We start from the raw sequence: 15,998 nt of genomic DNA on the forward strand, positions 1-15,998 counted from the left end.
AGCCCACAACTCCCCCATCAGTGTAAAGAGGTGTAGTGCCTTTAGTTTTCTGGATGACTCTGTCCCTGTTGGGGGCATGGCTGACTGAAGCTGGTTTCTGATTTCCAGCCCTGGGGTCTGAGTTCTTTGAAGAAGGGCTGCCAATTGAGCTGGACCATACTTTCTGTAAAGAGCTACTTAGAATAGTTATTTTAAAAAAAAAAAAAGAAGAAGAAAAAGAAAGAGAGAGAGAGAAAAAAAAGAAATCCCTTTTTAAGGCCCTTCCCCAGCCCTCAAGACTTGCCTACTGTTTTAGGCTACTGTCTGGACAGTTACTCTCCAACAGCTTTAATTACATCCTTTCCAGGAGGCTAATGAAATGTAAAAAGATAAGGAGTCAGAAACTGTGAATAGAAAATGGATAAAATGTAGAAAAAAAACCGAAGTCTTTTTGGAGCCAAAGAATGGGTGCCTGCTTCTATGTGCCCCTCTTCCCAGAGCCCAGCTTTCTGTAAAGAGCTACTTGGAATACCTACTTTAAAGAAAAGAGAAAGAAAAAGGTAAAGAAAAAAACCCCCTTTTAAAGCCCTTCCCCAGCCCCCAAGCCTTGCCTAGTGCTTTAGGCTATTGTCTGGATAGCTACTTTCCAACAGCTTCAATTCCACCCTTCCCAGGGGGCTACTGAAGTGCAAAAATATAAGAAGTCAGAGAAAAAAAGGAGAAAAAAAAAAAGAAGCCTTTCCCTCCTCATAAAGAAGACACACCCCCTAGGGTGTTATCTTTTGCACTTGAATTACTCCTTTGTCTCTCTGTTAGCTCCACCCCTGCCTGGGTCAGAGCACTGAGAGCTGAAAATGCATGAGGCTCTCTCCAGTGAGCCACTCAGACTGAGAGAGAGAAAAAAGGGGAAAGAAAGCCCCTTTTCAAAGTAAGTCTCTAGCCCCCAGTTTTGCCTATCAGCCAGATAGTGCCTGGTCTTCTGTGCTCCTTTCCTTGGGACACAGGCTTTTTTGAGTATTCTAACCACAGTCATCTCCAAAAGCCTCTGTATTTTTTTCCCATCAGTCCCACCTCCTCTTAACTGGGAGCAATCTCAGAGTACTTTGCTGCTTGTTAGGGGTTTGTGTATGTTTGTAGCTTGTACTTAGCAGTCCACATTTGTTAATTAAAACCCCAGTTGGAGCTAGGTTGAGCTATACTTGCTTGCTCTCAACAAGGATTGCTGCTTTCTCCCACAGCAAGGTTTTGCAGCTCAGCCTGCCATGGAGTGAGGGAGCTCCCAGCATGGTTCTGCAGTTTTTACTTACAGTTTTTATGCTGCACTCTCAGCCCTCCCACCCATTCCAAGCTGGTGTTTGATGTGTGGACAGTCACAGTTGTCTCTCAGCAGTTGTTCAGGCTATTTACTAGCTGTTCCTGGCTATTTACTAGTTGCTCTAGAGGACTAACTAAATTCCACTCCTCTCTATGCTGTCATCTCTCCCCCCACCCCCTTCCTTGACTTTTAAGAATAAATTTTCTAATTATAAAAGTGAAACTGCTTAGTTCAGAACACTTGGAAAACAGAGGGCAAGGTTTCTCCACCTCTGCACTATTGACACCCTGAATCAGGTAATTTTTTGTTGTGGAGGGCTGTCCTGTGCATTGTAGGATATTTAGCAGCAGCCTTGGCCTGCACTCAACAGACACCAGTCACACTCCCTCCTCCCACCCATAATCAATTTTCCAAGGAAAATGACCAGTTGTGATAACAAAAAATGGCTCGAAATATTGCCAAATGTCCCCAGAGAGGCAAAATCTATCCAGACCTCTGACACAGAGGAATTACAAAAATCACCTGTAATCTTACCACCTATAAATGCTAATTTTTTGTTACAAAAAAAAAAAAAAAATTACAAAACATGTTCACACTGTACCTACTGCTCAGTAGTCAACTTTCTCTTCTTTCAGTAACACGGCGTCAACATTTTTATTATGTAAAATCACTCTACAGCAGGCTTTTAAATACTAACATTGTAAGAACATGCCATGATCTGCCTAAGTAATCCTCTAGTACTGGTGCATTTGATTGTTTCATATTTTCCTCTCTTATGAATAAGACAGATTGAATATATCTTATTATTTCTTTAGAATAAATTCTTTTAACTAGAATTCTAACTCATACTAAAGAGAAACTATTTAAATTTAGTGCTGTTCCCCGGTATGGTGATGGTCTCCTGTGCCATCCAATCTCGCCTCACCTCCCATATGCTCTTTACCCACTTATGTCCTCAGGATCCAGTCTTGGGTGGAGAAAGTCTTTTCTGGACCCCCCTGACACCCATGCACTCCACGCCCTCTGCCAGCTGGAAGACAAAGGACCACCTTAGCTGAGGGGTGGCGAGCCATATTGTCCCTCCACGCGCAGGGGGCGCTGTGGGACTCGCGGCGAGCCCGGGCGCACCAGTACGACGCTCTCCCTCGGGAACGCTCTGCCGCTCGGTGGCCGCGGGGTTTCGGGAAGCGTTTCTAGGAGACGGCGCTCGCTGGCCGCGCCTGCGCAGTGGACGCGGGCCAGGGGCGGGGTGACCGACCGAGGCAGAGCCAGCGATTGTCGGTCGCTGTCGCCGCCAGGTTACTCTTACTTCATGGTACGCCTGTGAGGTGGGCTGCAGGCGGACCTCTCCTCGGCATGGAGCACATCCGGACGACCAAGGTAGTCGGGCGTGGGCGAGCCATTCGCTTCCGGCCGGCCGGGGCCTGCCTCGGGCTGACGGGCCTGGCTGCGTCCTGGTCTAGAGAGACCAGGAACGGCTTGGCAGGGGGTGTGCTGCGGCCGCTCGGTCTATCCGGAGTGGTGGTCTGTCTCCGTCCCTGGTGTTGGGGTGCATGCAGATGGTGTGGGCTGCTTGGGGGATCCAAGTCCCGGGGATATTGGTGGCCGGCCTCGCAGCGCTGCACTTTCTTGGGTAAAATGTGGATGGAGGCCAACATCCCCGCTGTTTTAACCAACGGGCTTTTAATCATTTGCCGCCTCATAGATCGGAAAATCTGTTGGTCCCCAAATTAATAATTCGATGCTGTATCACTTCCTTGTTCACTTTTAATCGTCCCGTGTCACACTTTCTTGTCTCGGTGCCCAGTCGTTTAGATTTGGTGTTTCCGTCTCTGTGCTTCAAACTTGTGTCACTGTCTTAAGTGCCAGTAGTCACCTTAAAGAGAAGTTATAGGGAAGGGATAAATATTACCCCACATTTTTAATGGCTTTGTTGGAACGGTTCTTCAGTTGAACTTATTAAATCCCATGCTTAATTTTTGTGTGTGAAAGACATTTATTTGGAGAACAAATATGCCTATGATACCGTTACAAATAAAATATTAAAACTGAACGAAATGACATAAACTATTACCTGATTACCAGCATTTAAGTTAAACTTCAGCTTGGGAAGGAGAAAAACATAAATTGAGACTAGAAGAATTGACATGATTTCAAGATCACTTACAGCCTAACAGAATCAGGAGGAGAACCCACCTGCGAACTTCGACTTCCAGTGTTTTGTTAAAATTGTCAGCCCGTTGTTACCCATCTTAAAGTTAGCCTTTCATTTAGAAAAATAGAAGACATAAGTTATCTTGATTTGTTCCAAGGAGAATTTGAGATCCATGTCTTTAAAACGTTTCACAAATCTTTTAAACTGCACATGGATTTTTTTTTTTTTTTAAATAACCCTTTTATTTTGGAGTAATTTTAGATTTACAGGAAAGTTACAAAAATAGTACAGAGTGCTTTCTGTGTACCCTTCATTCAGTTTCCCCTAATGCCAATCTTAGATCACCATGGTACATTTGTCAAAATTAAGAAGTTAATATTGATACAGTACAATTAAATAAACTACAGACTTTATATGGATTTCACCAGTGTTCCCACTAATGTCTCTTTTCTGTTCCAGAATCCAATCTAAGACACCACACTGCATTTATTCATCATGTCTCTGTATGCTAACAGTTTCTTAGTCTTTCTTTGTATTCTAGACCTTAACACTTTTGAAGAGTACTGGTCAGGTATTTTGTAGAATGCCCCTCAATTTGGGTTTTTCTGATATTTTCTGATGCTTATAAGGGGATTGTAATTTTGGGGGAAAAGCACCACAGAAGTGAGGTGCCCTTCACATTACATCATATCAGGGAGTACCTGATATCAATATGACCTCACTGATGATGCTAACAAAAATATGGAACGCTTCACGAATTTGCGTGTCATCCTTGTGCAGGGGCCATGCTGATCTTTGTATCGTTCCAATTTTAGTATATGTGCTGCCGAAGCGAGCACTGCACATGGATTTTTAATAGTGCTTTTTAAAATATGGCATATAGTATTACAGAATAAAATTACAGATGCTAAAAATGATCTCCCTTTTAAAAAAATTCTGTTTTTTAAATTAAGAGAAGAAAGGTAGGAGTAAGTCTGGGTTTCAAGCTGCTGGCACTTAAAATTTGAAATTAGGAGGGTGGTTAAGTACATAACCAAACTAGTAGAAGGTGCAAAGGTAAAAAAGAGGATTAGAGTAGGAATCAGATCAGGTTCTTGTCCTGATTCCTTGATTCCAGGTGTGTAATATAGTAGTTGTGTGCCCATGGCTTCTTTCTGTACCACATTGAATCTCCTCTTTGCATCTTCCAAAATGCTTGCAACAGCCCATAAGACACAGTAGAAAGCCAGTAAAAGTGAACTGAATTTTATAGACTAGAACACATCTCATTCCCAGGTGATAAGAGTGAACAGAAAGTTGGAAAAGCTTTAGAGTCCCTTGGCGTATTTTAAGCCTGTTCTCCTTAAATTTATAATGAAAATATAAATTTGTTTATAACTATATAAATTTGTTATAACAACTAAAGCCCTTCTTATTATTTCCTTGATGATCATTGCTGGTGATTTTCATTTTGGTCTGATGTTCCTCCTTGTAAGCTGATGGGCTTTTTCAATTAATCTTCTGATTTAGTCTTACATTTTTCACAGTGGGCCTATGCAGCTGGTTTAGTAAGGCCTCTTTATGCCTTTTAAAGACTACAAGATTTCTGACTAATTTTCTATTAAAATTATTACTCAAGTGTGCTCTTACATTACTTTGGGTTATTTTTCTAGCATTGGCCCACTACTCTGGAATAATCTTAAATGGGAGTATGTAGACCATGATTAAACAAATAATCATTAGGTACTTATTATGTGCCACCACTGCTCTGGACACTGGGTATATAAAAGTGAGCAAGAAAGACATGAACCTCATAATACCCTCTGATAATTGTACATGCTATAACATTTTCTTCAGTTATTAAGAGTATTGGGGAAATAACTTATTCCTAAAAGATTGATTTGAGTATCACCAACTATTTCTTTCTGTCATCAGAGCCTTCATCTGAACATAGTTAATTTGCAGCAAAAATAATTGGAAATATTTCGAGACCAAAAATGAATTGCTTTGGGTTTATTAGCTGTTTTGAACTCTTATGTTGTTTAGTAAGTATGGTGAGGAATTGACTGTATGATGGGACTAGTACTTTGTTCTGTCTTTAACTGTATTTGAAAAGTAATAATTACTATTTGTTGAGTAACTGTGTTTCAATATAGTCAATTATACAATGTTATGTTAATTTCACAGTATTTACAATTTCACAAATATGTTAATTTATAAAGATTATTACTCATCTTCTAAATAACCCTGCCAGTTGGGTATTATCATCTCCATTTACAGATGAGGAGGAAATAGGTTTAGAGAGCTTAAGTAACTTGCTCAGTTAGTTCATGCGGGGTAGAATTGGGATTTAAACTAAGGTTTGTCTTAACTCCAGACTACATGTGCTTTTTTCACTGCTTCTCTAGTTTTAGTCTAATTGTTAAATTTGTATTAAAATTACTTCAGAAATAAATCCTGACTGTAGTTCTAAGAGCATTTTCTTCCCCAAACCTCTTCTTGATGTAAGTAAGTAATATTTATGTACTATTATAATTTATTGTATTGTTTAGGATCATTGTTTATTTTATATCTTGCTAGCCAGAGATCTACCAGATAAAGTATTTTAGCTGAGTATTAATTCAGTAGCTTTAGAGTTTGAACATTCAGGAACATTTATATCATCCTGTTTTGGTCACATTTGGTTTACTAGCTGTATAGCATCAATAAACAGTGTCAAGTCTCTGAATTTGAATTTCTAAAGAGCATTTCCAAGCTATACTTAGGAACAGCGTAACTGCTGCCTTTCACTTGAGCTTTCATTTTGCCATAGTGAGATAGTCCTGCTGAGAAACAATGAGAAATATGCAGAGACAGATCTTTTTTATTCTGTCTTTGTTCTTTCCCTGCCAGGCTCCAGGACTTTGGCTGACATCATATATTGATGTCAAATGATGTACTATCTGTGAGTGGAACTTTACAGAATGGAAGAATGTTTTCCTAAGCCATATGTGAAAAGCTTTGCTTCCTAGAGTTTGTTAAAGAATGGAATGTCCCACTAAAATCTCAAGCTGAGTTATTCCAAAAGTAATGTACAATTTGATCTTAGTATGCTCCAACTTTTTGTCATCAGAATGTGAGATAATGTATTTAGGTATACAAATATTGGCTATCTGTTACAAAGAGGTTAGGACACATAAAACTAAGAATGGACCAAGAATAAGGAGAAACTAATATCTTAATTTTCTATGAAACAGGAGCCAATAGGTTTTGAGGAGCACCGGAACACATTTTCCCCAAGTAGAGGGCTATTTTGCCCATCAGTAACATCATCCGCATTTTACAGATGAGAAAACTGAAGCTTGCGGAGATTAAATAACTCGTCCTGGCTCACACAGTTAGCCCTAGTAAGGAAGTGGTAGCATTGGGTACTTGAATCTGGCCAGGTCTTTCTAATATCAGGCTTGTTCTCTTACCCACTATACTCCACTGCTTCACATAATAATTTTCTAATTAAGGGGTTTTAGAAGTGGGTTAGGGCAGTGTGAGTAGAACAGAGAGGAGAAGGTAGTTGGGAGAAATTTAGGCATTAGAATATTGTCTGGTAGCTAGCTGATTATGAGAGTCTAGAGCTAGGGAAAAGATCTGGCCCAGGAGAATAAATTTGGGAGTTGTCAGTGTGTAGGTAATAGTTGACATTTTCTATGTGGATGAGTTTATTCAAGGAAACAGTGTAGAAAAGAGTGCGAAGTTTAGAGTCCTGGGGGACCTTACCACTTAAAAAGGGGCAGGCAAAGGAAAAGGATCCTGAGAAAGAGTATTAAGGATAAAATTGGAGGAGAGTGAATCACAGATGGGAAGGAAGGAGTTTTCCCTTCTAATTTTCTTCTCTGCTTCCTCCTTCTCTGCTCCAGCAAATGAAATGATTGAGTGCCTGCTGTGGGCTGGACACTGTTCCAGGTACTAGAGAAATGGCAGTGAACAAATCAGACAAAAGTCCCTTTCTTTAGAAAACTTATTTTCTAGTTGGGGGAGGCATAACAATAAGCAGAATTAATAAGTCAAATATATCATTTGTTAAATGGTGGTAAATGCCATGTATTAAAAATAAAGCAAGCAAGTGCTATGGAAAGTGCCAGGGTGGGGTTGACAGAGTACAATTTTAAATAGGAAAGTTAGGGAAGCCCATACAGAGGTGACAATTGAGCACAGATTTGAAGGTGGTGAGAGAGCGAGCCATTTTTGTATCTGGGGGTAGAGCATCCTAGGTGGAGGGCAAAAACCTTATGTCCAGGATGCCCATTTGCTGAGAACCAGTAAAAAGGCCAGTGTGGATAGGGCAGAGTGAGTGAAGGTGAGCATAGTTGGAGAAGTTGGACAAGTTACTGTAGGACCTTGAAGGCCATTGTGAAATCTTTGATTTTACCCTGAGTGATATGGGAAACTGTTGATGGATTTATCAGCTGGGTCCAGTGCAGCAGAAAAGCAAAGATAGGACTGCAAAGTGTCCACTGGATTTATGATCTGAGATACTCTCTCCTCTATTAGGAAAGCTGCAACTGTTTCTTTTGACGATTTGTGCAGCCAGACCCTGTTCTAGAAACTGGTGTGTATATGTGAACAAAAAAGATAAAAGCTCTGCCCTGTGATGCTTATGTACTTTTTGGGAGACAGCTTGATGTACGCTTTCTCTTTGATAGCTAATTATTGGCAGGATGTCAGTGCTCTGGGGTGTGAACTAATGATTTTAAGCCTTCTAAATAGGGAGGAAGCACAAGAAGCCAGAGAAGCTGTGACAGTGCCTTTTCTGTTTTAGTAGCCGTGGCATCCATTATCATGTAGTTGTAGAGTAACTACAACTGTTGGTCATACAACTTTGATTGAGGAAGGCCAGTGGGCACTTCCTCTTTCCCAGAGGCAACTTCTCTGTCTCGGAGAAGCTGTCTGAGTTTTCTGAATGTGATTGTGTGTGTGTGTGTGTGTGCATGTGTGTGGAGATCCTTCTTTCCATTTCCAACTTTGCACTCAGCTGAAATTTGAACTTCCTGTATAGACCATTAGGGTACATTTTAGTGCCCACAGTTGGCAACAGTTCAAATCAGGGTCTTTAAGGTAATGTGTGTTGGCATTTACCATTCCTCACATGACCATGCCCTCCAGTTCCTTTCTCCCTGACCCATTTTTTTCTTCTTTGTTTATTCTTTTTTCCCCATAATCTTTTTTTCCTTTTCCTCATTTACCTTTTGCCTGTTAGTGAGACCTATAAATAAAGGACCTTGACACTGTTTCTGTAGTGCCCCCGAGACAGTGACCTGAAAGTGTTATAGTTGCTTCCTAAATATCTAACTGAAAACACTTCCAAGAAAACACAGGAAAATCTGTAGCAACATCTATGAAGTACTTTCCATTCCTTGATAAAACGGGGAAATAAAAAGAAGCAGTTGGTTTCTAGAAATCGGCTAAGTCTGTGGTTTCAAATTTGAATGCTGATGATTTTAGCAAAAAAGAAGATTTGATCTCCTTTTGTTTTTAGGATTTGCAGCAAAGAACAGCATAGTCAGTGTATTTCCTCAGAAATTCTCTTATTTTCTTGAGGACTTCAGACTTAAATAACTTAATAATTTCAGATTAATTTTATTTGTCTGTCACATCCACACAAACAGTGCTATATTGCAGTGGTTCTGTGTGATGATTTTCTGCTATTGTATTTTCTTGATTTGAATATAATTTTGCAACTACTAAGGCAATAAATAATCCTCAGTTTACTTTATTCACAATGGGCCTTCTTTTCTTTCAAACTCACTTTTCTTTCTCTATACTCTTATCTTAGTGAACGGCAACCAGCCTGACGAATTTAAAAAATCTTTAAGAAACCTTTTTTTCCTCCTCTTCTTCCTTTCTCACATCCAGTTTTGTTTTCATCTCATGATGGGCTTTCTCTTTATTCCCTCTGTTACAGCTTGGTCCAGGCCCTTAATGTGTCTTTCCCAGGCGCCCCTAGATTCCTTCAGTAATCTTTTACTTGATTACCCTGCTACCAGTTTCTTACCGACTCAGCATTTTCAACACATTATCACTGGAGTGATCTTAAAACCGTATCTGGTCAGGGCCTACTGTGCTTAAAAACCTTTGTTTGTATTCTTTCCTCTAGAGCACAGATTCTTTTTCATCATGTGTTTCTTTTTCATCAGATAAAATGTAATACCTCTCCCTTATTGTGTTTTGTCTCCTCTAATGAAAATTCCTTATTTTCTCTGTGTTCCTACTAATTAAGAAAATTCTGTTCATATTTGCTATCAGCATTTATATTTGGAAAACAATAGTTTTTTTTCCCCAACTATAGAGCATATTAGAATATTGAATATGCTTTTTAAACTCCAAGTACATCCTCTTCCTTTCTGCATTCTGACTTAACTGCACAATAGTTTAGCACAGAAGATAGTCAGGACTCAATTTACCTTTCCAGCTTAAAAATAATAGTAATTTTTGCGAACATTTACTTGAGCACTTTATTGCTTACTGTTTGACAGGTAAACTGTGTTAAGTACCTGCCCTTTGTTATTCAACTTTTCTACAGCCCTTTGAGGGAAAAATTATTGCCCTTATTTTACAGATGAAGAAAATGAGACCCAGACAGGTTAAGTACCTTGCTCAGGATAATGCTTGGACTGTCAGTTAATAGCCAGTAAATTTTGTTGAGAGAATTAGTTAACTATTTCCCGATATTGTACATTTATGTACCCTATGTTCTTCAAAGATATGATGTATGTTTATGCGTGTGTCATAGATTGTATATTTTAAAGGGTCAGAGTTGTAATAAGCTCCTTTAAAAAGGGGGAGGACTGGACAAGCTTGGGGCCTCAGATGTTTGGGATAAGAGTCTAAGGTAGAGAAGGAAATTAGCCTAACCTGAGTTAATTTAGAAGGAATATTAATTTGGAGTTAAAGTTAGAAAGAATAACAGTTGTGTAAGAATGACCTGATGACCAAGATAGGAAATCTTGGCCTCCATCTCCTGAGATGATTCAGTAGATTTGAAGTGGGGCTTGGATTTGTACTTTTGCAAAGTTTTGGAATGGATTCAGATGATTATCTAGGCTTTGAAACTTGTATACAGCTGACCAAAGTTAAAGACCTAACAAAAGGAATTTCAGATAATTTTGGATATAGAAACTAGGGAGAATCAGGAAATTGGCTTACAGATTGGAAAGAGTATATTGAGTCTGAATTTCTCATCTTGAATAGGACCCAGCAAGAAGGAACTATGTTGTCCTATCCAGCTCCAGCAAAAGAGTGATTTTGCCCTAATTGGGTGATAAGTTGGGGATAAAGGACTGAGAATCTGGACATGCGTTAAAAATAAGTACAGGTGAATAATAACTGTACACTCTACTAGTTATCTGTCTACTTGGTACTTTGTTACTACTCAGTGAATATCTGCTGCTTGCCCACTGTGTAGGGAACATGTATGAGAGAGAAATGAGGGATAGTATAATGATATGAAGGAAAATCCTATTTAATAAACCTCTTGCTCAGCAAAAGAGACCACTGGTAAATTGTGGGCCCCTTCTGTTTTTCTCCTATGGCAGTTCACCTTAGTGCAACAAACATTTATTGTGTCAGGCACTATTACTATTTGACAGGTAAACTGTATAAAGTACTATCCATTAGGTGTTAAGATAGAAATAAGAGACAGTTCTTGCCCTGGAGCATAGTGTAGTCTTTAGTGGGACAGACAAGTGAACAGATAATTTCATTATAATGTAGGAATTACTTTAATAGTGGTGGAAGGGACAGATGTAAAAAATGTTTAAGGGCTAAAATTGATAGGAATTGGTGATTAATTGAATGTGAGTGTCAAGAAAAAGGCATAGAATGATATCCAGATTTCCAGTGTGGTTGACTTGATGGGGATGGATAACATCAACTCAGATCAGAAATAGAGAATTAGGAACAGATATGAAGAGTGAGAGGGGAACTTAGTTTCATTTCCAGTATGTTTAACATGACTCTGAGACATCCAAGTGGAGGCAGTCTAAGTGGTGGAAAGATGTTATGGCTTGGAAATTGGACCACATTGGATTATAAGTTGCTTTACCACTTGCTGGCTTTTTTTTTATTATTTTGGGACTCAAGAAATTGTTTACTTTTGTTTTACAGATGTGAACTTTTTTTTTTTTTAATTTTTATTGAGATTGTTCAGATACCGTACAATTATCCAAAGATCCAAAGTGTACAGTCAGTTGCCCCTGGTACCCTCATATAGCTGTGTGTCCATCACCACACTTAATTTTTGTTCAATTTTCAGAGCCTTTTCATTACTCCGGATAAGAAATAAAAGTGAAAGATGAAAAAAAACAAAAAAAAGAAAAGAAAAGGAAGCTCAAATCCTGCCATATCCCTAACCAATACCCCTCAATTGTTGACTCATAGTGTTGGTATAGTACGTTTGTTACTGTTTATGAAAGAACGTTTGAAATACTACTAATTGTAGTATATAGTTTGCAATAGGTATATATTTCTTCCCTATATGCCCATCTATGATTAACTTCTAGTTGTACTGTCATACATTTGTTCTGGTTCATGGAAGAGATTTCTAATATTTGTGCAGTTAATCATGGACATTGCCCATCATAGGATTCAGTTTTATACATTCCCATCTTTTGACCTCTAACTTTCCTTCTGGTGACATATGTGACTCTGAGCTTCCCCTTTCCACCTCATTCATGCACCATTCGGCACTGTTAGTTATTCTCACATCTTGCTACCGACACCTCTGTTTATTTCCAAACACTTAAGTTCATCCTAGTTAAACATTCTGCTCATACTAAGCGACTGCTCCCCATTCTTAAGCCTCTTCCTATATCTTGATACTTTATATTTCATGTCTATGAGTTTACATATTATAATTAGTTCCTATCTGTGAGACCCTGCAATGTTTGTCCTTATGTGTCTGGCTTATTTCACTCAGTATATTGCCCTCGAAGTTTTGTCATCAACCCTTTTTTTTTTTTTTTAAGATGGTTTTGTTCAGACACACCATACATTCAATCCTAAGTAAACAATCGATGGTTCTCTGTATGGTCACATATTTATGTGTTCACCACCTTCACCACTATCTATATAAGGGCATCTACATTTCTTCCACAAGGCAGGAGGGAGAGTCAAAGAAGGTAGAGAGGCAAAAGAAAGAGGGAAAAAAATGACAGCTAGGAAGCAGCAAAAGGAAAAATAACCTTAAATCAAAGTAGAGTAAAGAGTCAGACACCATCACCAATGTCAAGTGTCCAAATGCCTCCCATATCCCTCTCTTATCTGTGTTTACCTTGGTATATCGCCTCTGTTACATTAAAGGAAGCATAATACAATGATTCTGTTAGTTATAGTTTATTGTTGATTGCATCCCTCCCCCAATGCCTCCCCATTTTTAACACCTTGCAAGGTTGACATTTGCTTGTTCTCCCTCGTGAAAGAACATGTTTGTACATTTTATCACAATTGTTGAATACTCTAGATTTCACCAAGTTACACAGTCCCAGTCTTTATCTTTCCTCCCTTCTTCTGGTGTCTCACATGCTCCCAACCTTCCTCTCTCAACCGTATTCATAGTTATCTTTGTTCAGTGTACTTACATTGCTGTGCTACCATCTCCCAAAATTGTGTTCCAAACCACGCACTCCCATCTTCTCCTATCACTCTGTAGTGCTCCCTTTACTATTTCCTGTAGGGCGGGTATCTTGTTCACAAAGTCTCTCATTGTCCGTCTGTCGGAAAATATTTTGAGCTCTCCCTCATATTTGAAGGACAGCTTTGCTGGATATAGGATTCTTGGTTGGCAGTTTTTCTCTTTCAGTATCTTAAATAAATCACACCACTTCCTTCTTGCCTCCATGGTTTCTGCTGAGAGATCCATACATAGTCTTATTAAGCTTCCTTTGTAAGTGATGGATTGCTTTTCTCTTGCTGCTTTCAGGATTCTCTCTTTGTCTTTGACATTTGATAATCTGATTATTAAGTGTCTTGGCATAGGCCTATTCAGACCTATTCTGTTTGGAGTACGCTGCGCTTCTTGGATCTGTGTTTTTATGTCTTTCATAAGAGATGGGAAATTTTCATTGATTATTTCCTCTTTTATTGCTTCTGCCCCTTTTCCCTTCTCTTCTCCCTCTGGGACACCAATGATATGTACATTCTTGCAGTTTGTTTCATCCTTAAGTTCCCGGAGACTTTGCTCATATTTTTTCATTCTTTTCTCCATCTGCTCCTCTGCGTGTAGGCTTTCAGGTGTTTTGTTCTCCAGTTGCTGAGTGTTTTCTTCTGTCTCTTGAGATCTGCTGTTGTATGTTTCCATTGTGTCTTTCGTTTCTTGTGTTGTGCCTTTCATTTCCATAGATTCTGCTAGTTGTTTTTTTGAACTTTCGATTTCTGTCTTATGTATGCCCAGTGTTTTCTTTACAGTCTTTATCTCTTTTGCCAAATCTTCTCTAAACTTTTTGAATTGATTTAGCTTTAATTGTTTAAATTCCTGTATCTCAGTTGAAGTGTACATTTGTTCCTTTGACTGGGCCATAACTTTGTTTTTCTTAGTGTATGTTGTAGTTTTCTGTTGTCTAGGCATCTGGCCTCCTAGGCCACCCCAATCAGGTTTTCCCAGATGACAACAGGCTCAGGTCACAGAAGGAGGAAATATTCAGTATCCGGTTTCCCTGATGGTTTTTCTTAGAGGATTGACACACCCTGTGCTTTTCTGCCTGGCATGTGCACCCGTCAGCCTGTCACCGGCTGGTATAAGCGGGTGTGGCCTGTGGCTCTCTTCCCCCAGGCTTTGGGGTCTGGTTCTGGTAAGGCAGGCACTAGAGCTGGGCCCCTCCCTTTCCTCTTGGGAAGCTATGCCCCCTCCAGAGAGATCAGCTGCATATCAGTAAGTTCTTTGTTTCTCTGACTCTGCTGGTCAAAGTGTTAAGATTTTAAAATGGCTGAGGCTTTCTTTACTGCAAAGTGCTGTGGGCTGAAAACAGCTGAGGCTTTCTCCACAGAGAGAGAAAGGGACAGAAAGCTCCCAGATTCACCTGTCAGCCAGAGATAGCACCCTATCCTCTGGGCTCCCCGTCCTGAGACAGATATGTCCCCTGACTCTCCGAAGGTCAGTTGTCACCAAAAGCCTCTGTCTGCTTGTTGGGGATTCGCTGTCTGTATTGAGCAGTTAACATTAAGACCCCAGTTGGAGCTGGGCTGAGGTACACTGGCTTGTTTGGAGAGTGCGGCTCTCTAGCACCGCGAGGCTTCTGAGAGGGAGGTGCTCTCAGCTCTTGGCTCTCAGCTTGGGTCCGCAGTTTTTACTTACAGATTTTATGCTGCGATCTCGGGCATTCCTCCCAATTCAGGTTGGTGGATGATGAGTGGACAGTCATGTTTGTCTCCCCACAGTTATTTCAGGTTATTTACTAGTTTTTCGTCCGGGGGGAACTAACAGTCTTCCACTCATATCTATGCCGCCATCTTAGCTCCACTTGCTGGCTTTTTACTAACTGTTTGACTTTGTGGCATTTATCTAACCTTTCTTAATCTCAGTTTCTCCATCTGTAAAGTGGGGATAGTAATAGTATCTATCACATAGCAGTTGTGAAAATTAAAATAAATATTGTGTGTATGTTAAGCATGTATCATACTACTGGGCACAGAAGAAGAGCTCAGTACCATGTCAGGAATCATTATTGTTATATGTATCGCAGACGGTCTGAACTCTGGAGAGATCAGAGCTAGATACAGTTTTGGGAGTCATAAACATATAAGCTAAAACAATGACAGTGGCTAAGCTTGCCTAAAAAGAATGGAGCCCTAAGGATAATAGTCGTGAATAAGGAATGGGCAGAAGAGGGTTAAAATCCAAATGAAAAATGGTATGGTTATTTTGCATATGTATATAAACTTTGTAGATAATTGTGTGTCTTGTAGAGAAATTGCAGTATAAAGCTTGTAATTGGAGCATATCTAGAAATAAGTTATAATCTTTTAAAATCTACAAAGGAAAAAACCATGTGGGCTTTCAAAAAAAACTTACTATTTAATGAAATAAATGGTAATCAAATCAGCCTTTTTTTAAAAAAATTGTGGAATATAACATAGTTACATAGATGTGATAACTTTCCAAGTGCAATTTAACAAGTAGTTAGAGAGCAAATTTCCAAGAATGTTACGGGTTACAGTACCACAGTGTCAGTTATTTCCTTAATGTGAAATGCAACATATATACAAAAAAGTGATAATGTTCAAATTACTATTTAACAAGTAACTGTATAGCAAATTTCTAAGGATGCTATGTGTTACAGTTCTACCATTTCAGTTCTTTCCTTCTGGCTACTCTAATATTCTTAACAACTAAGAAAAAGAAAATTACATAGAGAGTCAGTATTCATAATCCTTTGTTAAATTCTATCTTTTCTTGTTGCTACCCCTTCCTCTAGTTTAATCACTTTCCCGATCTTCAGGGCTCTCTAGGCAGTAACCACTTTAACTTGTTCATGTTGAAAAGGGGTGTTGACATTATGGGAAAAGGGGGCACAATTGGTTGATGTTCTTGAAGAGGCTGTT

The 15,998-nt window shown here is 39.4% G+C and overlaps 1 protein-coding gene and 1 non-coding gene across 4 annotated transcripts in view; one reads left to right on the plus strand and one right to left on the minus strand.

Annotated features, from left to right (window-relative positions):
- The first annotated feature begins 2,494 nt into the window (after positions 1 to 2,494).
- Positions 2,495 to 15,998, plus strand: part of MTMR6 (myotubularin related protein 6) — a 55,798-nt gene continuing 42,294 nt past the window's right edge. The window contains exon 1 of one of the 3 annotated variants that reach the window (XM_037800064.1): positions 2,495 to 2,674. In XM_037800064.1, the coding sequence (XP_037655992.1) occupies positions 2,651 to 2,674 (24 nt within the window). In that variant the 5' untranslated portion in view covers positions 2,495 to 2,650. The remainder of the gene's footprint in view (positions 2,675 to 15,998) is intronic. The other 2 variants (XM_037800066.1, XM_037800065.1) reach the window with 2 other exon arrangements.
- Positions 4,185 to 4,288, minus strand: LOC119507509. The gene has a single exon (XR_005211267.1). It is a non-coding gene; the product is annotated as a U6 spliceosomal RNA (small nuclear RNA).

This window comes from Choloepus didactylus, chromosome 12, assembly GCF_015220235.1.
Source record: "Choloepus didactylus isolate mChoDid1 chromosome 12, mChoDid1.pri, whole genome shotgun sequence".
Lineage (NCBI taxonomy): Eukaryota > Metazoa > Chordata > Mammalia > Pilosa > Megalonychidae > Choloepus > Choloepus didactylus.